The sequence below is a fragment of the Hydra vulgaris genome, chromosome 04 (assembly GCF_038396675.1).
Source record: "Hydra vulgaris chromosome 04, alternate assembly HydraT2T_AEP".
Lineage (NCBI taxonomy): Eukaryota > Metazoa > Cnidaria > Hydrozoa > Anthoathecata > Hydridae > Hydra > Hydra vulgaris.
Window position 1 is genome coordinate 32,517,614 of NC_088923.1, and position 24,234 is coordinate 32,541,847.

Sequence of the window (24,234 nt, forward strand, 5' to 3'; positions counted from 1 at the left end):
AATTAACAGAAATTATGTCGGGAATCAACATTTTAAATTATATCATATAATGACTGTTTTGCCTGATATAATAATGGCCGATTAAAACTGTAAACAAAAAAAATCAGCTTCACTTGCAGCTTATAAAAAAAACCCGAAGTTAGAGATCTAGTTATTTATTATACATCATTAATGATGGTAAGCTCCATTATTGTTTGATGGTCCATCATTCTTAGCTAAATCTTATTTTATCTTAAAAATTGGTTCTAGCAACTTTTGGGAAAGCGATGTGATTTAAGCACTGGCGTTACCACATAGGCAGTTAGCACAAAAGCGATTTTTTTCGATTATGCAATAAAAAATCACATTGAATCGCACGCGATTTTTTAGATAGAAATTGACACGCAATATATCGCCCGGCAATTTGCTCTATAAAAATCGCTTCGCAATTTATTGCATCAGCAATTTTTTAAAAAAAATTTCCGCTATTTTTGCGATTTGTCGGATTTATGGCAAATAGTTTCGTAATAGCAATTAGTCTGCTGTAATGCAGATAATTGATAGTTAATGGGAAGAGTTATTCCTATTTGCTATAATTAGATTGAGTTTTGTAAAACCAATATGCAAATGTTAAATTTTTATTAGTTTTAAAGGATATAAAAGAAGGATACACTAAGAAACTTAGTTAAAATATATATGTTAAGTTTATCTCTAATAAATTATAATAATTCAAAATTGTGAACCTAATCTTTCAACACTTCACAAAAAATCTTCAATTAATTGAAGTTACCAATGGTAGTTACAAAATAAATTTTGTAAAGATGAGCCAGCTGATCAATCACAACTTAAAGTACCTCAACTCTCAACTTCCAAAGTCAAAAACACTATAGTCACTCAACCTTCACAAGACCCTTAAGTCTATCTGCTTGATTCCCAGCCTCAGCCATGAACTTCAAAACCAGCCTTTAAGAGCAGGTCCAAAAGGACATGGCGTCAATTGAGTTTTACAAAGCTTTTCACAAGCACACAAAAAAACTAAAACTCCAATAAAAATAATAAACTCTTGTTGTAACGCATCATGTGAGTAAATAGATGAAATCAGTTTTGAAATTGATACACCCACATCATTCATAAAATATATTAAAATAAATAATTTTTTTTTTTTTGGTACTAATAAATTAAACAAAGTCCTGTTCTTATTTTTTTGAATTAGTAACTTGGATTTTTTCCGAGTTTTCTATTAATTACAAAATTAACAATAAGTATAACATTTAGTTGCTAAATAAGATTTCTAGAGTTTATGGAAGTATCAGGCAATAATAGTGATCTTTGCAACAAATAGCAATTTTTTGATAAATTGCGTTATGTTGCGAGAATAGCGATAAAAATGCTAAAAAAAATCGCTTGCAATTATCTAATTAAATACTGCAATCATAAATAATCACCCGCTATTCCTTTTCTAAAAATTGCAATTGAAATTTACCGCATAATTGCATTGCATAACACAGGTGCTTAATGTGATTAACAGAGCCAAAATCTAGTCAAAATCATTAAACCGGTCAAAATTAATAGAGCCAAAGTCTTTTCTCTAACCCTAGCTTGTGCTCAGTTGCTCCTTATTCTCCTATAGGTAGTTCAGATCATGATGTTATCTCACTAATATATATATATATATATATATATATATATATATATATATATATATATATATATATATATATATAAATATGTTATATAGTTATATATATTATATTTGAGTTAGGTTTAAGTTATATTTTAGCATATAATTTAGAGGTTAGGGCTATTGCTCTTGACATTGTTTAAGTCTTTGATAAAGCTTGGCATGCTGATCTTCTCTATGAGCTCTCTCCTTACAGTTCTATCTTTAGACCTATATTTTTTTTAATTTACATTAATGATCTCCCAGAAATTTTCACACCTACGGTGGCATTGTTTGCTGATGATACTACCATTTAGTCTTGTTTTGATTAGAAGCCAACACTCTCTGATTGCTTAGAGGGGGCATTTGAGTTTCAAAAGGATCTCACTTCTGTTTCACCATGGGGCTCTCGGTAGCTGGTGAACTTTAACCCAGATCAATTTTTTTCAGCTAATGGTTATCTCAATAATCTAGATTTTCCTATATCTATGAATGGTAATATACTCGATGAGTCATCTACCCTTTGTAGTCATCTACCCATCTACCCTTGGATTAACACTTACTTTTGATCTTTCTTGGAAACCATAGATCAAATCCATTGCAAAATTAGTATCTGCTAAGGTTGCATCTCTATCATACTCATATCTCTATCTCATTTAGACAAAGTGCAAAAATGCATTGTAAGCATAGTTGGAACTGCTCTAGCAGCCAATCTTCAACCATTATCATAATGTTGCTTTTCTTTTTCTTTTCTATAAATACTATAATGAGTGCTGCTCTTAAGAGCTAGCGTCTCTTGTGCCATCTACTAAAATTTATTCTTGTGTTACTTGTCAATCAATTCTTTTTACATCAGTAGATGTAAAGATGTCTCATCTTTTTACTATAACTCTTCCTAAGTGCTCCAAAAAATTTTATTTGTTTTTTTCCTCAAACATCTTTGCTCCCTTTACTTTGTTTTCTTGATTCATATTGATTGCAATCTTTTAAGTCTTCTGTTAATCATTATCATGCTTTATAAACTTCATCTTTTCTCTTCCTTTAACTTCCGACTCTAATAGTGGTTTCTTGCAGCTTTGTTGGAAGTGAAAATGTTTAAAAAAAAAAAGAAGTTGACCATTAGTATTACCTTCTTTTTGATGTGTTTGAAATTTATGAACCCCATTCATAATGTTTGTAATTTTTTTATATCTGGTTATTTTTTGTGAATTTAAAATTTAACAGAATTTTGTTTATTTCATGTGTTTTTTTGAAGAATCAAAGCAAGCAACAATTATCTCATATCTCAAAAATTTGTGATTTTAGATTACACAACAAACCTCCAGTTGCATCTTTAGGCAAACTTATTAAAATCTTTCCTTGTTAAACTCTATCTCTAAGATTTTAGTATTAAAAATTAGTTATATTACTATAGTAATAATATATAATTATAAATAATGGTTATAAATAATTTATAATTATTAATATACTAATAATATTTAGTGTAATTGTTAATATAATATAGAATAAAATATGATATACAACAATAGTATATAATTATAATATGTTAATAAAATATTATCCTACAAATAAATTTCATATCAGCCATGTAGGAATTGCAATCTCGGAGGTCTTTTTCAATCCCAGAATTAAAAAACATCAATCCCTGGATTAATCCTATGATTGAAAAATAGTATAACATATACATAGTATTAAATAAAATAAAAATAGTACATTTTTAACCAAAAATATATTTATTAAATAAAGGCAGTTTACATAACATTGTTGCATGAGAGAAAAACATATTAATTAATATTCAGAAATTATGTTAGAAATAAGGAAAAGTATTATGTTTTATGTGCTTTGAAATGTGACTTAAGAAAGCTCAATGCATCAAAAGTGTCATTGTCCAAATGGTTACAAATTTTTGTATTGATTAGTCTATTAGAAGAAAATGCCCTGTTAGTTTCGATGCTTGTTGGTTTCACGGTCATTAGAAATGAATAAGTTCTTTCTAAATAGTTACCATGTGTACCAACATTTTAAAGTAGTTTTATTTCTTTTTGAATTTTTGATAATAATGTCTCATGTCTAGCTTGTTGCATCGGTGATTATCCCTTTTTACCAAATGGGCACAGGACCTAAAAAAGACATTTTTCCTTGCTTGTTTTATGGTCACATTTCCTTGTTTGCTTGTTTTTTTGTCAGCATCTTTTAATTTTGTAAGCATAAAATTATTAGCTATGGCTGTAAATAGGTTAGAATCTTGGTCACAAAGTGCTTCAACCATTGCTTTAATGGAAACTTAAATTATAATAGTCTCTGATAATATTGTCACATTATCATGTGTCAGAGCTATAGAATATCTTGGGCTAGGTAAATATCAATTAATGATTTTTGTATACAATTTTTTACTTTGCAAAGTTGTTTAAGCATTAACAGACAGCCGCTTCACTGTGTCTTGCAGTCCGCTTTTTTCACAGTTTTCCATATTCAGCCTTTATATATTTTTGTATGATGTTTTTCTTGGTCTGTGATTGTCTAAATATTAGTATCAGCTTGCATATTTTTTTATGACCGGCTCATAATTTATTTAGTTCAATTTTAGTCTTACATTTTCATGATTTTAGCCCATTAAATCTTCCTCATTTCAATTTTGGCTGATTCGCATCAAATCCTCTCTTTTTATAAAGAACATCAATTACAGCAAGTTGTATTTAGGCAAGACATAATTGTTGATCAGCAGCCAGCAACCTTTCCACTTTTTTTGTAACATTTGCTCCATCAGTCATTATAGCCACAATGACGCTGTGTAGATCAAGATTATGGTCTTTAAATTTTTTTTCTAGTAGTTCAATGCACTTTTCTGCTGGCATGAAACCTGTTATTGTTATAAACCTAAACTTCAGAATTTAGAATTTTGTCTATAAACATTAATATTCAAATATTGATGATTTTGAATTGACGTCCATTTGTCAAAAGACAAAGAAAATCTGAATCACTGTATTCCAATGATGAACTTTCTTTTTAATGAACTAAGCCTAATCTTATTTTTTTACTCTACGAAATCTGTTGAAGAACAAATCACATTAATGAAAGCCTGTCAGATGCCGTTAGGTGAGCAAATGTAACATAAAGTGTTTTATTTTCCTTTTCATAAATGGAAAAGTATTCTGTTAGTGGTTTAGATCTTTGACCTTCACATTATGCACCAAAAACATGTGCATATGAAGTTCTTTCCTTTAACCACCTCCAATTTTAAAAATCTTCTTGCAGTTTGGCAATTTACATGTCACTGTCTTGGTTTTCTCATCCAGTAGAAAATATTTCCAAACAACTGAGTTACTTTTAATTGTAAAATCCACATACGTCATGCTTTTTTAACTTTTAGGAGTCTACCTTATAAGAGCTGCACTCTTTTTTTAAGTTTAAAAAAAAGTTTATTTTGCAGAATTACAGAACAGAATAACTAACCAACATGATATATTACAAAGGTTTTCACTTTTTTTTCCTCTTAAATTAAACCTTTTCATCAACTTTTATTGTGCAACTGAAAATACAATTATTTTCTGCAATTTTATACTATTTTTAAATTATTTTATTGAGATGCATAAGTTGTTGTTATTTATATGTATTATTTCATTATGGTTTGTTTTGATCAATCTTATAGGGAATCCCTGGATTTCGGGATTATAAAAAAGGTTGGGATCCCGTGGTTGCAATCGCAACAACCATGACAGTTGATGGTTGTACACTTGGTTATATATAGATTATATAAAATTTAAACATATACAGACAAAAAGTACGTTAAAAAATTTTAAATAGAGACAAAGAGCGGATTGTTAATCTTGCTTTATCTGCCTGTTCTGATGAAAGTTTATCTGCAATAATTGTTTTTTTGCAATTTAATTACATGTTGCCCCATTATACTAAAACATAGTCTGTTTATTTTTTGGCATTTATATCAGTTAAATACAAAGTTAGTTTTAAAATTTAAATTTTTTACACTTTCTGAATCCTTTAATCATGTTTGATATCTTTTATATTATTTTTTTTTTTACACATTGTTTTATCTGTTTATATATATTCCAGGGTTGTACTCTAATGATCAGTGGCACAAGATGACTTGTTTTCTTCAAGGGCAGCTGAAGTTTTTTAAAAAATGCCTGTCAGTAGCCCGGCGTGACGACCAGGCAGTTTGTTACTTACAAAAAAATTTCTATTAATAAAACTATATTTTAATCTATAAAGTTTTTATTCCTTGCGATTATTTAAAAGAAAACTTTAAAAAATATTCAAAGTAGTATACACTTTGTTTAACAATGCGTACACTACGGTGCGTTGTATAGTTTTACCAAACCTAATAAAAAGAAGCTGACGCAATTTAATATTTCGAAGTGCAACTGTACTGTTTTTTTAAACATTGTTGTTGCATTTTGAAGCACGCTCCTTCTCAATTTAAATTGAGTTTTAAAATTACATTTTACTTTTATTTCCTAATGCTATTGTATTATTTTTTAAACCTTGTAGTTGTATTTTGAATTACGTGAATGGGCAGTTGAATCATTAATAATACTGAATCTCTTCTCTTTGTTTTTCATTAGTAAAATTTTTTTTTTTTAACTTTGCCAAACAAAATTAACAAAATAAAAAACATTAAAATGCACATGAAAAATCATTATTAGAAGGAATTTATGAGGCAAGTGGAAATTCTTTTTTTCTAAAAAAAAATAATTTTACTATAATGAAAATGTTCAAAACATTAAAAGCGTGTTTTAAACATTCAACTAAATTAAGTTTGATTGAAGATTGAGAGAGAAAACTAGAATATTTTTCTATATATAAAACATTTCTTTGCAGTTTTGGCTTTCAACATTTTTGCTTCACATAATGAAACTTTTGTTAAGATTGATAAAAACAAATACGATAAAGATTTCGACTATGACAAAAATGACAACACATCTTTAATTAATTTAATAAATTAATTTATTTTTAAATAAACCGTTTCTTATTAGACGTATTTTAGTAGTCAGGCATTTGAATTTATTTTTGCCGAAAAAAATACAAAAAAAATTTTTACACCGGACCACTGATTATCATAGCGGACGGTTCAAATGAGAAATAAAAACTGTTTCAGTCACCCGCAGGGCGACTGGGAAAAAACTGTAGGGTACACTGCTGTATACATATACATATATATACATGTATATATATATGCATATATATGCGTGTATGTATATGCATATATATATATTCATATATATGCATATATATGTGTCTGTATATATATATATATATATGTATATATATATATATATATATATACATATATATATATATATATATATATATATATATATATATATATATATATATATATATATATATATATATATATATATATATATATATATATATATATGTGTGTGTATGTGTGTGTGTGTGTATTTATCAGGGCCTTCATAATAGAAGGCATCAACACTTTTCTTGACTGAAGGCTGGTTTTATAAAGGCTGTTTAAAGTTGTAAAATATTGGTAGCTGTTTTCGAAGAAATTTAAAATAAATAATTTATGATGCCTTAAAAATGCTGCATACCAAACTGTTGCTCAAATTAAGTCTTCAGATCGTAAAATATCTGTATACAAATTTCCTTGTGAAAAAAAAACAAGTAGTTTATGAGTATTTCTCACTCACACTGAACTTTAACAAATTATAGCGTTGTTTGTAAGTTGCATTGATGATGCTGAGTTTACTTTATATCATGGTAAATTGAGATTAATCCTCCATCAGTGTTTCCAAATATCTCTAAAAGTTGTCTATCCTCTCCACCACCAAAAATGAGAAAAACTTTATCTCCTTCAAAAAGAGGAATCCAAATAATAAAAGATGAATTCGAAAAGTATAAAATAATTGATAATTTAAAGTTTAAAGATATTGAAAAACATATATCTACTGAAACCATATATCTACTGAAATGATATTGTTACTTACAAGCAAAACAATTCTATTTTTATCCAGTCTAATGTTTTTAGTTGTAGGGTTCCACTATTTTTGCTGATAGTTAATCAAATTTAATGTTTGAAGCATTTCATTATGGTTCAAAATGTACTGCTAAAACTCTTTCGAATAACAGAATCGCTTCATTTAATACAAAGTCAGCTTTAAATGAAGCTCTTAGATATCTAAAAGTTAAAGATGAGGATCATAAAACTCAAATATTATTTCAGCATCTAAATCAAATGGGAGATAATTCTGTTGGCTGTACTGTATATTCTCCTGATATAATAACCAAGGCTTTTAAATATTTTGCAACCTGTTACATTGTGTTGTGATTATTAGTTGCCAAGTGTTCGAACTTTAACTCGTATAACTTCAAAAATAAACTCTCAAGATGATTTGGTATTTTTAAGTTCTGTGCTATCAAACCTTGAGGGAAAAAAATAAATTGTGTTTTATTGATAGATGAAGTTTATGTAAAAGCTGCTTTATTATATCAAAGTGGAAATATTTTTGGAAAAGCTGTTAATTATCCAGAGAAATTAGCTACTACAGTACTTTCATTTATGATCAAAAGTCTTTATAGTGGACCTGAAATTTTAGCAAGAGTTTTACCAGTTAGTAATCTAACATCAGATTTCCAACTAGACTAATGCAAATTAATTGTTGACATTATAGTAAGTTCTATATGTAATGGTAAATTAGTTGTAATTATTACTGATGGTAATAAAGTTAACCAAAGCTTTTTTTCTAAATTTAAAACAGTAGATGGAAAACCTTGGTTATGTCAAAATGGAACTTATATTTTATATGACTATGTCCATCTTTTGAAGTTAGAAAAATTAGATCATTTGCTGTTTATTTATAATGAAATATCTTACATTCAAAATGGAGAGATTTAGTTAACTTATATACATGTACACTTGAAAAAAACCAATTATTAAAGTTATCTAAGTTGACTGAAACATCAATAAACATCAAAAATAGAATGACAAAAAGTAAGCACTTGTTTACAAGTATTTATTGATGAGATATTTGCAGCTTTAAAAACTTATCCTAAATTAGACCAAGAAAGTGTCAAGGGTACTATCATTTTTTTGGAGTTGCTTATAGATTTTTGGAAAATAGTAAATGTTAAATGTCCTGGTGCAAATCTTAGATTTAGAGATGAGTCCTGTAATGCAATCAGATCTTCAGATGACGTTAACTTAAAAAAATTGCTTACTATTGCAACAATGGCTGAAAATACGTAACCAACATCTGGTAAATGAGTTTGCCAGCTTACAAAAGATACAAGCAATGCACTTTCACATACTCGTCGTGGCTAATTGATTTGTCTTGAATCTTTTATCAAGTGGAAATGAATATGTAATTTTAGTTTGGTTTTCTTCTGATTCGATTGAAAAATGCTTTGGAGAATTACGTCAAGGATCAGGTGGTTTTTTGAATTTGCAAGTGCTATCAGTGTATCAGTTGACTTGGGCTAGGTGTAGGTACAGAATCAATTTCTCTCTGCAGGTCTTTTACAACATTTTCTCTTTTGTTTTCCTTGTGCTTTGGTTGCATGTTCATTATCTTTTTCGTAGGTTTTGATTTGTCAACAGGGTAAAGACCACTACCATTAAAACCTTTTTTCAGAAGTTTGCTATCTATCTTACTGACTAGAGCTTTTAGTAAAGTTGGAAATACAGACTTGTCAACATTTTTTTGTCTGCTTTCTCTTAACCAATTTTTAAGGACTTTCTTCCAATGGGATTTCAATGGAGCAAAAAAATCAACATCAAGAGTTTGTATTGCGTTACTTGTGTTCGGAGGTAAGCAAAGCAAAATTAAATGATTGTCCATAGCCTTTTTAACAGTAGAATATGTTATATGGCTGTTGTGTCCATCACACAGCAGCAACACAGGCCTTTCATATATTCCTATATATGTATAATAAATCTGTCAATCCAACTTTCAAAAATATAGTCCTCCATCCAACTGAATTTTGTTACACCGTACATTGAATTTTCTGGTCCATTTTGACACCATGCACTATAAAGGTGGATGGCTTTGTAGACGACAAAGGGAGGTAGACACTAGCCATTTGCTGACCCACAAAACTGTACAGTATACATTGATTTACCACATGATGGAGCAACTTAATAGGCTTTTTTTAATGTTTTAGGAACAAAGATTTTTCCTGCTGTAGGATCTGTACGTAAATCTGTTTCATGTAAATTAATATATGGAATGTGGTCTATCAAATAAATTATTATTGTTTAATGTTTTCTCATATAACTCAAAAAAATCTGTTTTTAGAGAAAGATCATTAGCTCTTGCTTTTGTCAAAAGTTCAGGTTCTTTTTCCAAGAACTACATTCCATATTTTTTCAAAAGACATGCAGCAGTCTTTCCCTGGCTTGTCATCTTTGAATGGAGCTTTTTTGCCAGTAAATGTTATATAGGATTTAACCATCAGTTTGATATCTTCTCTATCTTGTGGAAAACCCTTATCAGCTAAGTACATCAGGGCTTCTACTAGAAGATTTTCCTCAGTATAATTTAAAACAAACTCACGACCGCTTCCAATTCTTTTGTCATTCCTTTAGATTTGATTATGGGATCATCTGTATAATGTCCCATAAGGAATTCCAGAAGACTTTGATACACTGTATACTGACTCTCCTTCCTTAACAAGCTGTATGGCAGTCATTAATTTGCTGGCATCATATGTTCCAATAGTCTTGCGTTGGTATTTATGAGGCATAATAATTAATTTCAGTCTTATTATTTTATCTAAAATATTTTAAAACAAACTTTAATTATATAAAGTGTATATATAATTATAAAGTAAATAGGAATGCTAAAATAAAATATAAAACTTTTATATGGGAGTTTAAATTTTACCCTAGCCATTCAGGGAAAACAAATTTGAACTATGATCTCAATGTAAATAGTTCAGAAGCATTATATAAAACTATTATAGTTTAAATATTAAAACACAAAAGTGAGCATAAGTGTATATTTAAATGTCGGGAGGATTTTATATATTTTATATATATCCATTTTACCCCACTATTATTTTACCTGTATATCCATTTTACCCCATTTTAGATTTTTGTTTATTTATCAATATGGGTTAGAGAACTTATAAATTAAATTTTACATATTGTTACATCATGGTCCAACTAATAAATATACATCATTAAATTTCCATAAGTAATATTACTGAAGACTGCAGATAAAAGTTTTAAAACGTGTTTTTTATATATTTTTTTAAATAACATGTTTTACATATTAACTATTCATGTAAATCATATATAAGCATTGTTAACACAAAAAAAAAGAAGCCAATTATGTGAAGAAACTGTTGGTAACTTTCAGGTTTTAGAATTATGTATAGATAACTTACTCCATGGATACTTATTAAATATATGTATATTACCCCAAAAATACACCCCAAAAATACATGTTACCCCACCCTACCCTATATTGCTGGTTATGTTCAAAAGTGTTTCACTGAAGAAATTGGATGATACAATTACATATTATTAAAAATTCAGAACTTATTTAAATACTTTAAATAGGGGAGGACTAACTATTCCATCTGACACTATCTCAATGTTCCTTATTTTGCTATATATTTTTTTCTTTATTAGATAAAAGAGTTTGCAGAACATTTCTTTTATGACAGTTTACATTTATTGTAGAGTTGTACAGATTTTCTATTTCAAAGAAACAATGCCAAACACTGGCAAACATTTTTTTTAAAACTTTGCATTACTTCACACTCCCAAAAGTAATAAAGAAACTAAACTCAAAGAAATTAAGTTCATGTAAATGTTTTTTTTCCTATTTAGTACCAAAAAAAAAATTTTTTTTTTAATTTTTTTTTTACATTGCTTATTTCTTTTAAATTGAAAATCTCAATTAAAAATGTTTTTATTTATGAGCGTTTTAAAAGTTATTAAAAATTTGTTAATTAACCTCAATAAACTATTTTTGCAATAAGAAATAAGGAATTTTTTCAGACTGTTAATTTGTATGTTTAATCTTAGCAAAGCTATATAACTTTTACTAATCCGCCATTTATTTTTTCTTAGTTGGCCTTCCGTCAAAAAATTTCCCGCACGGTGTCAAGGCCTTCCATAAAGAAGGCCTTGATATATATATTATATATATATATATATATATATATATATATATATATATATATATATATATATATATATATATATATATATGCATTTTCATTTAGCAAAAACACTAATACTAATGCATTACTTTATTATTTATGAGTTTTGGTTTTTGATTTGTTGGATTTTTGAAGCATGTCAGTTTTTACTTTTCAGTAATTACTTTTTAATTATCTTTAACTATTTTAATTATTTTTTTTAGTGGAATGGTGGTCATCTCTTCCTGCATCATTTTTTGAGAGGCTTGTGCAGGTTGTTGTTTTAATTATTTTGCTTTGTTTTTTATTTTTTTATTAGTATGAATTTATTTTTTTATAAAATTTAAATGTTTTTTTTTTTTTTTTAGTCTTTCAAGAAATCTGTAGTAGAACTATTAGATCATAAACTACCACCGACTCCAAACCAGACGGTTTGTTTTTTTGTTTGTTTCTTAATTTTTTAATTTAATTTTTTACACTTAAACTTATCATAATTATAAACAATTGTTTGCAATTATTATATGTTTTCATTTTATTGAACCAAGTTGCATATAAAAGTTCCATATGAATAGAGTTAGGCTTATATTCAACATATCATGTAGTCATATATCTTGTTGTGTAGATTTTTTTGAACTTATCTTGAAGGTTGATCTTTATCTTAAAATTTTTTTGTCTCCATATTTATTCTTTTCATTAGTATTTCCTACCACAAACCTTTCTTATATTTGTTTTTTATCGTAAGGTTTTTTATCCATAATTTTGTTTACTCTTTTGTCTAGGTTAGTAAATAACTCTTTGCATTTTGGTTATTGCTTGCATAATTTTTGTAAATTTATGCTTACTGTTTTTATCATCTGTATTATTTTTTTGTTTTGAATCATCATTTTCCGTGACATAATTTTAGTTGTTAATTTTTTTTCTTAGTGAGGTTTTTTACATTTTGTTTTAGTTAAATTTAAACTTTCAATATTTATTGTTTTGAGTTGATTTTAAACTTTCAATATCATAAATTTTTATTTTTAGGTTTTTGTGCTCCATGCAGCAATAAAAAGTTGTATGATGGTTTTAGAGAGGTTAAACCAGGTCGCCTATTATTTATAACAAAATTATTCATTGCATTTAATTTAATTTGATTTTAACATTTACCATAAAGTATCCAATTAAACAAATTATTCAAAGTATAAACTTTATCAATAAAATAATAGAAAAATTTTCCGCATTTTGCTTGTTCACACACCTTCATTCTGAGATAAAGAAGTGTCTGACTGACATTTTAGTCTTGCATTACTGTAACTGTATTTTATTCTGTTTTAAAACTATTTCTAACATAAAATGCAAAACAAGCTACACTTCATTATTTAAAGTCAATCTTTTAAGGGAATGCTGAATAACAAGGTTAAAAGCAACAAATATTTAAATTTGTTGCTTTTAACCTTGTTATTTGAAGAAGAGCAAAGAGAAATCATGAGAGTTAATCAGGAGGGCTAGAAAATAGTTGAAAGGAGGCTTTCAAAACTGTATATTTCATGATTTAGGAAAATATAAAAACTGATTAAAATTTAATGTTCAAGGAAAAAAACTAGATATAAAAGATTTTTTTGAACATTTAGTTCCAGCAAAAAAATGTGACTTTTATCAATGATGAGTCATGCAAGATTAAGTTTTGGTTAATGCAACAAGTGATGATTTTTTTGCTCTTCTAGAGCAAACCCTCTAGAGCTCCATAAAATGTTGAAGCAATACAATCCTTGCAATACATGGTTGTTTAACTAAGTAACAACCTAAACAGATTGCTGACATAATTAACATGCAATTTATTAATTATTGCATGTATAAAATATATGTATTCATAAAATGTCAAAGTGCGTATAGTTCATAACCAAAAATGACATAAAACAGCAAAGTTCTTTAATAAAGTTATTTGATAACCATTTGATAAAATTATTTCTATTAACTCTATCATGTTTTGTGTTTCTTAATTAAAGTCTTTTCAAAAAATAACTTTGACTTTGCCACCCAGCTTTGGCAAGGTAAACTTATATTTGAAAAATAAATTATAAAACAAAGAGCTATGTGTTGTTAAAACACATTGTTACATTTAAACAGTAGTATAATATCAGAAAAAGTATTTCCTATAAGTATATTTGAATTTTATTTTTTTGTAATAATTTTAAATTTGTTGTTAGATAAATGAAGTTGAAAATAAGATTCCTTTCAATGTGTTTTATATTGAAGAACTAACTGCTAAAATACCTATAAAAGATGACTTTCTGAACTGGCTACAATATCCTGTATGTGTATTCTTTTTAATTAATATGTTACAATTACTATTATTTTCACAATTATTTATTTAATGGTTAATAATAAATATTTATTTGGGCTAATTTTTATAAATAATAATAATATATTTTTTGTGAATTTAGAATGTTTTTGCATTTTGTCAATATCCATTTATATTGGACATCAAGATAAAAGTTGACCTTCTTATGATAGAAACAGAGTTTCAAAAAAATGTATTTTTTGATTTTTGATTTTTAGTTTGTGTGTGTGTAGTAAGGTATGTGTAATAGAGGTATGTGTAATAGAGGTATGTGTAATAGAAGTATGTGTAGTAAGGTATGTGTAATGCCAATTTAAATAATTTTTTTGAAAATGACAACTCTCATCCTCTAATTGTGTTCTGTAAATTAAAATGACATTTCAAATGATTTCAATAAGGGTCATACAAATTTTATGAAAGGGTAGCTCAAGGCCCTTAAACATTAGACAGATCTCTAATATAAAAAGAAATTGATTGAAAGTATATCAACCTGGGTCTGAAAAAAAGAAAATAATAAAATATTTTCAAATGATCTTTTTTAATTAATTTCCTTTTTTTAGCATCAGGGTCTTGATATTCAAGTTTTATTAATAAAGTAGAATCAACTGCAAAAGCAATTTAATCATTATCACCAAAGTTTGCAAATAGAATTCTGTAGTTTAGAGGAGAACTACACACTAAAAAAAATGGTAGAAATTTCTACCTTAGGGTAGGATATGTGATATACCCTTAGTAGGGTATAATTTTCTACGTTTTAAGGTAGAAAATTTTATTAAAAACAATTATTTGTCATACAATTTTCTAACTTAAAGGTATAACTTTCTACCTTTTAAGGTTGAAAATTATACCTTACTAAGGGTATACCGCATATCCTACCTTAACTAAAAATTTCTACCTTTATATTTTAGTGTGTAGGTCTAATAGAAATAGAGTTCTGTAGTTTAGAGGAAAACTAGGTCTAATAGAAATAGAACTCTATAGTTTAGAAGAGAACTAGGGCTAATAGGAGCAAATCACTGCAGGCTAACAGTAACAGTTAAAAATGCTTAATGCGCATTATAATTTTTATTTTCAAAAACTAAAAGTTTGTCATTAAAAGCATTTAGTACATATTTGGTTTGTTGTATTTTTTTTGTTTTTTAAAAAACATTTGTTAAAAAATATAAAAAAGTTTAGTGCATGGGGAAGGGAGGATTAGTATTTTAGTGTCATGATGAATAAACCTCAGTGTGTGAGTTCCATGAAAATCAGGAAAGAATGATTATAATTTTATCTATAATGTCTGTCGTAAAAGGTGTAAACTATCTGTCATTATTCAGTGCAAAGGGGGGGGGGGGGGTCGGTTCGGTATTTTATTAGCTTTCAGTATTTTTACCACAATTAAATATTTGTTTTTAAATTTTTCTAATCTTAATCTAATAGAAATTGTTAAAAAATTCTTTAAAAGAGAAATTTTCGAGAAAAAAAAAAGAGAGTTGGGTAACAACTTTGGGGTGGTAACAACTTTGACTAAAAAGCAATATACCAGTGGAATGATATTAAATAAAATATTGCTCTAATGCATTAAATATTGTTATTACATATTGTGTATTTGAAATAAATTTGTTATTAAATATTGTGTATCCATTAAATAAAAATAGTTTTAATATATTTTAAGTTCTTTGCATATTTATAACTTAAAGAAATTATTAAAAGTAAGGTAGTTGGTATAAATAAATTGTTAGGAGACTGGGTGTTTTACCTTTTATATGTATATGGTAATATACAACATAGCATGCTTAATTAAAAAGTTATTAAAAAACTATATTTTTTGTTTAGGCAGCTATCACTCAAATTATATTTTGCGGTGAATCTAGTTTACCAAATCCTATTCTTGTATTGGATATCAGAAGATCACATATTGTAGAAGATACCCTAAGTCAGATACTATCTTTATCAACAATAGAATTAAAAAAGCCTTTAAAGGTGTCTAGATTTTTTTTTCATATAACTTTATTGGAATTTTTTATGATTTGAAAACTTTATTTTAAAAGAATTTTTATTTTATTTTTATATTATTTGTAATTAATAAATTTAAATGTTGTATTTTTGTATCCACTACATTTTCTAACTTAAGTATACTGAAAATGGTAAAAAAATTGGCTTATTTTTACCATTTTTATTTTATTATTATCTATTAACTAATAATAATAAATAAATATAAATAGTTTTAATGATTAGTAATCATTAGTAATTTAATTAGTTTCCCAAACTATTTTATCGTAAAAAACGATAAAATAGTTTGGGAAACTAATTAAATTTTTTAATCATTTTTTATAAAAATAAAGCAACATTATTGAGTTATTGTTTTCTTTTTAGTTAAAAGTATTTTTTTTTATTCCCTTTTATTTATTTTTAACAAACTCCCAACAAGGAAGTAAATTTAAATAGTGATTGTAAGCACTTGCTATTCAAGTTGGGAGTTATTAGAGAAAAAGTGATGTACCGAGTGAAAGTAGTGATGTACCAATGGCTGATTGTGGCTAATTACAGATTTTAATGTATTTATATAAGGGTATTATAACAATATTAAGGATGTAAAATACATATTTAACATGTGCCTATACATCAGCAGTGACTTGTCCTACTAGCCTATGCCATTAGTAACCAGCAACCAATTCATCAGCTTAGACATCAGTCAATTAATCGGCCAATAGTATCAGTTGATTAATCTTCATTGGCTGATGCATCAGCATTGGCTATTAAGCCAAGCCAAACTGGTGCATAGACACACCTTATATATGCAAATTGCGTACCTAATATTAATATATTACTTGTATATACATACATTAAACATATTATATATTACATCATCAGCCTCAACCAGCCTTTGTCATTGGTACATCACTAGTTGAAAGAAAGACTTTTAAAAAAATTGTTTATGTCAGATTTTAAGATTTAAGACACTAAGGGTGGAATGCAAGAAGCGAACTTGAGTCAAGTTCGACCTGAACTTTACATTGTAACCAATAGCGGCAGAGTATTTTTTGAGGGGAAAACCCATACTCTGCCGCTAATGGTTACAATGTCAAGTTCAAGTCGAACTTGACTCGAGTTCGCTTCTAGGATTCCACCCTAAAATACTGACTTAAAAAATCTGTTTATTGTGCTAAAAAAAGGGTTGTTTAAGTCAGGAAAGCAGAAAGATGGAAGAGAATCCTAAAGCACTAATGTGCAGGAAAAAAGACAAATGAATAAAAGATTTTTAAACATGATGGTAAAGTTACAGTGAAAAGATGCAACTTTTGTCACAGAAGAGCAATTACATTCAAGATAATTTTTTTTAGCAATCAAAAAATTGAGGAAAAATGTTTTACATCAACAATCAAAAGGTGACTTTAATGCTGCAGTTAGAAAGGAATGATTTGAAAATTTCAAAGCTTTTCCAGATATGATGAGAGCTTATACAAGTTTTGTTGTAGCAGTTAACAAGTCATCAGTAGAATGAGAGGTTCAAGTTGTTTGTCAGAAAGCTTTTAGACTCATGATTCTAGATATTTAACTAAATATTCAAAGACCTGATAAAAGTAAGAAGAATTTGAAGAAAAAGAACGATAAAAGTAAGATTTGAGTAACAGTTAGAGGGTCAAAGCCATTTGAAGAGTTTTAAAAATTGAAACCACAGATGTCATTTTCAATTTTCAAACCTGATTTCACAACAAATAGGTGAATTGATGTGTAAGTATAAACCCAGACTAAAACTATTGAATCTTTGTGAATCAAAAATAGCCACCAACACTGAGATCCGAATATGGAACAGCAGAATTCAGTCTCACAAAGAGCAAGTAGGTTTTGTGAATTTTGAAGAAAATTTAGCAAATGAAATTTATTTATTTATTTATAGATAACAACTGCTCAAAAATAGTATTTTTTTAGACACCATCTTTTTATTGTCTTATACTGTTTGTAGTATTTTATTTTATTTGATTTATTATTTAATCTTTATACATAGATTTATATATATACTAGCAGTAAGCAACCCGTAATACGGGTTATTAGTAATTAAATCATTAATAAAGATAAAAACACTTTAATAACTTGAAATATTATCTAAAAAGTTAATTAAAAATTTATCTATATAAAATAATTTAAGTTTGACTCCTTATCAGCAATGTCATTGTTAACCACATAAAGACTACATTAACATCAGTTAAGTTCTTTTTAAAATCTGTCACAACACAGCAAGTACCAGAAAAGGAAATTCAATTAAAGCCTGCCAATACCTAAAAAAAGAAATTAAAAAATAATTACAATTTTTAATTACAGAAGTATTATTTGCATTTTGTTATTAATAAAATTAGGATTAACAGAAAATAAAAAGAATAAACAGTAACAGCCTCGTTCTATTAACACAAAATACAGTAACAATAGCGCATAGCGTAAGATAAGCATACATTAGGCACACATAACTATGTGTCTCCAGAATAATTAAAAAAAAAAGATTATAAAAAGGCTAGGCAACACAACATAATAACACTGACAAACAACACCACAACTTATATTAAGATATTTTAATTAATATATTTAACTAAAATACTTGAACTAAAAAAATTTTATTAATTACAATATTTGAACAATTGAGGCAATTATAGTTTGAACAATTTGAACAATTATATGAGCCGCTCAGAAGCCAATGCGGTTTAGTCCAAAACACAAAAATTGAGAAAATTATTGTTTTTTGATACATTTGTTTTTAAAATTCTTGGTTTATTAATTTAATTAGAAAAGTGTATAAAGTCTTTTTTCGAGGTGTAAACTCTGCAAAAAAACAAGATATGTACAGGATGTGTCAATAAAAGCGTAAGTATTTGTTGAAATAATGACAGCATCTTAAAAATTTTAGGACTTATACCTTTTGGCAGCTGAAAAAGTTAAGAAATGTAAAAATAATAAAATAACATTTGTTGTCATAAGTTTTATGTTTATTCATCATAACAAACATCATCTTCTTCCGAGTTATTTAACTGTAAATCTTGATCTCCAGGTGTTGTCCTTTATGTCCTGTAAAAGTCGTGTTTAATTGAAGTTATATACTTTAATAAACACATGATGTCTTTTTTTGTTTCTTTTGAAATTGTTCTGCAATTAGGATATAATATAGGTTGAGTTATATTTTTTAAATTTACTGGCCTACCTATTTTTGTTTTTTTTATATCAATTACATGAAAGGTATAATCCTCATCAAAATTATATTTGAACTTAATGCTGCTTGGGTTTGACCTTTTCAATTTTATCCATCTCATATTATACCAATTGACTGTTATTCCACTTGTTGATTTTTTTCTGTTAGTAACAGCTTCTTCCAATGGTTTTGTGGAAAGAAATTCTTGTGTATTCATTTTGACAACTCTGAAAGTGTTCATTCTTTTACTATTTTTTATTATATGATACCAGTGACTAGGGTTATAAATATACAGAATTTTTTTTTGCATAAGCTTCTATAACTGCAAAATCAGCATCATTGGGCAAATAACTGTGCCCACTTAATAAAAATTTAAGCTCAATTGATTCAGCTTTTATATCTTCACTCTGAACCAAATTCAGTAAACTTAACACAGTTTTTATATTTCGATTCTGTCCTAAACATAAATCTGAATACATTATAATTTTTTAAAAATCCTTTGCATACGATTTAATGTGTTTAGTTAAAAAAGATGACACTTCTTGTAAACCCCGCGATGCTTGGGTTATAGGCCAAACATACATGTAGCCCTCGTTAGTCTTTAAATCATGGCAATCAAGATTGTATACATATAAGTTTCTCTTATAATAAGCCACTGATATGGATAGTTTCGGAAATGGTAATGCTTTTTCTAAATCAAAACTAAACACATTTATTTCGTCTGAAGCTCTTAATTGATCATTAGCCATACTATTACGGGCAATTTCTGCATTTTGCAAGTGTTCGTTATGTTCAACTTCAGCTGCATTTTTTTCTTCATCTATTGTAGATTGTTTTTTTATTACCAAATAATCACATTTTGCACAAGTATCTTTTGAAAGTTGCTTAAAAAGTAAGTTAAATTTTGTCGAAAATATGGTAATAAAACTTTTCCTTAACTGGTACAATTTGCTCTTCATTACATTGTTCGACATACAGGTTATACATTTTTGCAATACAAAGGTCTGAATTTAAGTATCTGCGTCTGGGATTATGACCACTTGTATAATGGCTTGAAATAGCAGAAAAGGAACTTATATGTTTTCTTACATGGGAATCATCTATTTTTTTATCTGGAATATGTTGCCCCCGGTAGTCTTTCAGATCTTTCTTTGAACAGCAATATATAGTCACCCATTACTTATCTGTTTTCTTTGATAAAAGGTTATCTTGTGATTACAAAGTTGTAAACAGTTACAAGGTTTATTATCAAATTTTTTTGCATTATTCTTTTAAATCTTTTTTGATATTGTTTACCTTGTATCCTTTTTTGTTACTCAACATTTCTAGACCATTTCCCAGGATTCCTGCTGCGTTTTCTACCAGCTTTTTTGTTATTTTGATTATTTTCTATATCTTCGTTATCTGACAATGTATCAGAATCAATATAGTAAACTCTCTTTGAATTAGGATGAAATATCGTATCACTTTCACTGTGTTCTATTTCCGTTGAAATTTTTTGTTTTTATACCCTTACAATAAATCTTTTTTATTATTTTAAAAAGTCAGAGTTTTTACAGTTATTAAAGAAAATTTGTTTAATATTTTTGATAACACAATAATTTTTGCAAACACTTCAACGTAATATTTTTGTGTTTTGACGCACATGTATAAAACTCAAACAACTCTAATTAGAAGTAATGGTTACAGTTACTATAAATTTCTTGTTTTTCAGTGTTTATTGTTCTTACTAACAAATATCGAAAGAAGAAGAATAATTTAATTTTTATTTCAAAGTTTATGTAAAAAAATATTGATAAAAGGTGGACTTATTCACAATGGCTTCTGAAATTATTATACAATATATTCAGAAGCTATTAAAAAAAGGGCTGTCTAACCTAGAAAAAAGTAACCAACGAGTAAATCCTTTAATAACTAAGAAGATTATTATTTATTTCATCAAAATTTCCAAAAATCAGAAAATATCAAAAAATGGACTTAACCGCATTGGCTTCTGAACGGCTCATACTATAAAATACCAAGCTCATAAAATATTTCTTATACGTATTTATCAATTATCAATTATTAAGAAACATGTAAGAGCTCAGTAATTACATGAGTTTTATTAGTTCTCCATATGCTAATTCTCGTTTAAGTCTCATCTTAGAGAGAGGGAGAGAAAGAAAGTGTTTCCAAACCAGCGTGTTAAAAAAAGTAAAATGCACACAATAAATAATAGTAACTGATTTTATTATGTTACCAGTAAACAAAATTATTTTTACCTTGATTAAAAGTTAATTTCCAGCATTTCTTAATTAATTTCCAGCTTCTCTCTAACTGTTGACTAATGATTAATAGAGTAAATTTCAGATAATATTAAATTTACAAAATTAAAATCATGTTTCAACAGTAAGCTAACTAATCAAGTAATGACAAAGCCAACCAAAAAAGAAAAACATAATTATGTTTGAAATTATAAAAAAATTTAAAATCATTTATATTTAAAACTGTTATTAATTGTTACTATAAATAGTAAATTCATACTTTGCTTTGTTTTAAAGTGTCTAAAGTGAAATCAAATAAACAGACATTAACACTGCTTGACACTGAATTCTGGCAAGTAAGTTTTCTGCTCACCAAGCAACATTTTGTACATTTCAATGACGATTAATTTCATCTTGCTTAGATCTATCTTTTCATTTGGCAACAACATTTTTCAAGTCACCTATTAGCATTTACACTAATTACTTCTTTGAGCCTAATATTATCCATTTTAATTTCACGGTTATCATTAAACATATTACCTTTAATATTACTATTGCTACAACTGAATAATAAATGAAGGTAGAAGAATCTTATGAATTGTGATCTTGTCTAATCAAAGACTATATTTTAACTTAAGATTTATTGAAATCCATATCTTCTTATATGTTTATATATATAAAGTCGTTTATCAAAAATATAAAACAACATTTATTTACATCAATTATTTTTAAGTTAACCAAGAATCTAGACTACAATCCACAAAAATATTTTTACTATAATACACAATCTTATTGCACAAAAATAATAAATGCACAATCTTGTATTAAAAAATGTAATGATGTCAGTCAGTATACTTTACTTTAAAGTAATAATAATAATAACATATATATATATATATATATATATATATATATATATATATATATATATATATATATATATATATATATATATATCCATCAAATGCCAATAATTTTGTAATTACACTAAAAAAAATCTCTTTAATTAAATTTTTTTTCTTTTTTTTTTTTGAAAAATTAGTTAAAATGTGTATTTAAGTAAACTAGATGCACTCTTTACCATGCATTATTTATCTGCAGTAGTTAATGTATATTTATATTTATTTGTTATTTTATATGTATATTTATATTGAGTATATTTTATGAGGAATAATTTCATCATCTTAATCCTTAAATGCTATTAATTTTATGAATTTTGATATTATTTTTAAAAAAATATTGTTGAGTATATGTACTAAAAGAGTATATTGAGCTATTTAATAATAAATTTTTTGTGGAGAAAATCAAAAAACATGTCTTAAAATATAATAACATGCTATTTGATAGTAATACAATGTAAAATGGGTTTAAATAGCTTAGTTATAGTTATTTAGTTATTTAGTTATAGTTATTTCACTTAATAGTTGTTATTTCACTTCTCTTTAAAAGTGTATGTATTTAAGTCTTCAAAAGTCAATAAATCTTTGTTAACAGAAACAGAATTCTTTTATTTGTTTTACCAACTGGTAGACCTTTTACCAGGTTTTGCACTTTTTTAAATAATTTTTTTGCTTTTTGGCAGTAGTTTATACCTTTGAAAATGTTGATATATTTATGCTATGCACAAGTCAATTTAAGCCACATTTTAAATCAATGTTTTGGTATAATATATCTAATGTTGTAATACATTATTAATATAGTTATTTCATTTAGGTTCGGTTCCGTGGTGAGGAAGCAGAAGATGCCGGTGGTGTTAAAAAGGTATGCTTATACTTATTTTATATGTATATATATACATGTGTGTTATATATATATATATATATATATATATATATATATATATATATATATTATATATATATATATATATATATATATATATATATATATATATATATATATAATAAAAAGAATTATATATATTTATATTAAAAATATATATATATTTATATTAAAAAGAATTTTAATGCTTATACAAGTGATCGTTAGAGCTATATTAAAACATGACTGAGAGATAAAGTTATATCTAAAAGTATTAGATATAACTTTTTTATTGCACAAAAGAAAAAGTTTTTTTTGCCAATAAAAAAAACTTTTTTAATAAGATATACTTCTTGTCAAAGCTATAAATATATATATATATATATATATATATATATATATATATATATATATATATATATATATATATATATATATATATATATATATATATATATATATGAATTAGTAGATAATAACTTAACACAAATTTTTTTTCATTAAACACTGTGTTTCATCAATCAAAACTCATCAGAAATGAATGATCAAATTAATAAAACATCAATTTATACCAAAAATTAAATTACAGGAAATCGCAAATGTCTTAACTACTGTAAAATGTAAAACACAATAATGCTTTGCTAAACAAAAAAGAAATCCTAAATGAAAAAACTTCAGAAAATTGTAATTGTAAACAAAAAACAATCATCCAATGAGTGGAAGTTGTTTATCAAAAAATGTGGTATATAAATGTGTTGTTTCCTCTAAGAATGTACCTGATAAACAATATACTGGCATAACAGATGGTGAATGGAAAAAACATTTTGCCAATCATAAGCAATCTTTTAAAAATAAAAAGTATTCAAAAGACACCATGCTGTCAAAATATATATGGGAATTAAAAGGTAAAAATATTGATGATTTTATACTGAATTGGTCTATCCTTAAAACAGCGCCTACATATAACAATATTTCC

The 24,234-nt window shown here is 26.6% G+C and overlaps 1 protein-coding gene across 1 annotated transcript in view; it reads left to right on the top strand.

Annotated features, from left to right (window-relative positions):
* Positions 1 to 24,234, top strand: part of LOC100209320 (probable E3 ubiquitin-protein ligase HERC3) — an 85,327-nt gene that overhangs the window by 50,638 nt on the left and 10,455 nt on the right. The window contains exons 14-20 of the mRNA XM_065796100.1: positions 11,998 to 12,047; positions 12,142 to 12,204; positions 12,797 to 12,856; positions 13,960 to 14,064; positions 14,197 to 14,286; positions 15,912 to 16,058; positions 23,211 to 23,258. Coding sequence (XP_065652172.1) covers positions 11,998 to 12,047; positions 12,142 to 12,204; positions 12,797 to 12,856; positions 13,960 to 14,064; positions 14,197 to 14,286; positions 15,912 to 16,058; positions 23,211 to 23,258 — 563 coding nt within the window. The remainder of the gene's footprint in view (positions 1 to 11,997; positions 12,048 to 12,141; positions 12,205 to 12,796; positions 12,857 to 13,959; positions 14,065 to 14,196; positions 14,287 to 15,911; positions 16,059 to 23,210; positions 23,259 to 24,234) is intronic.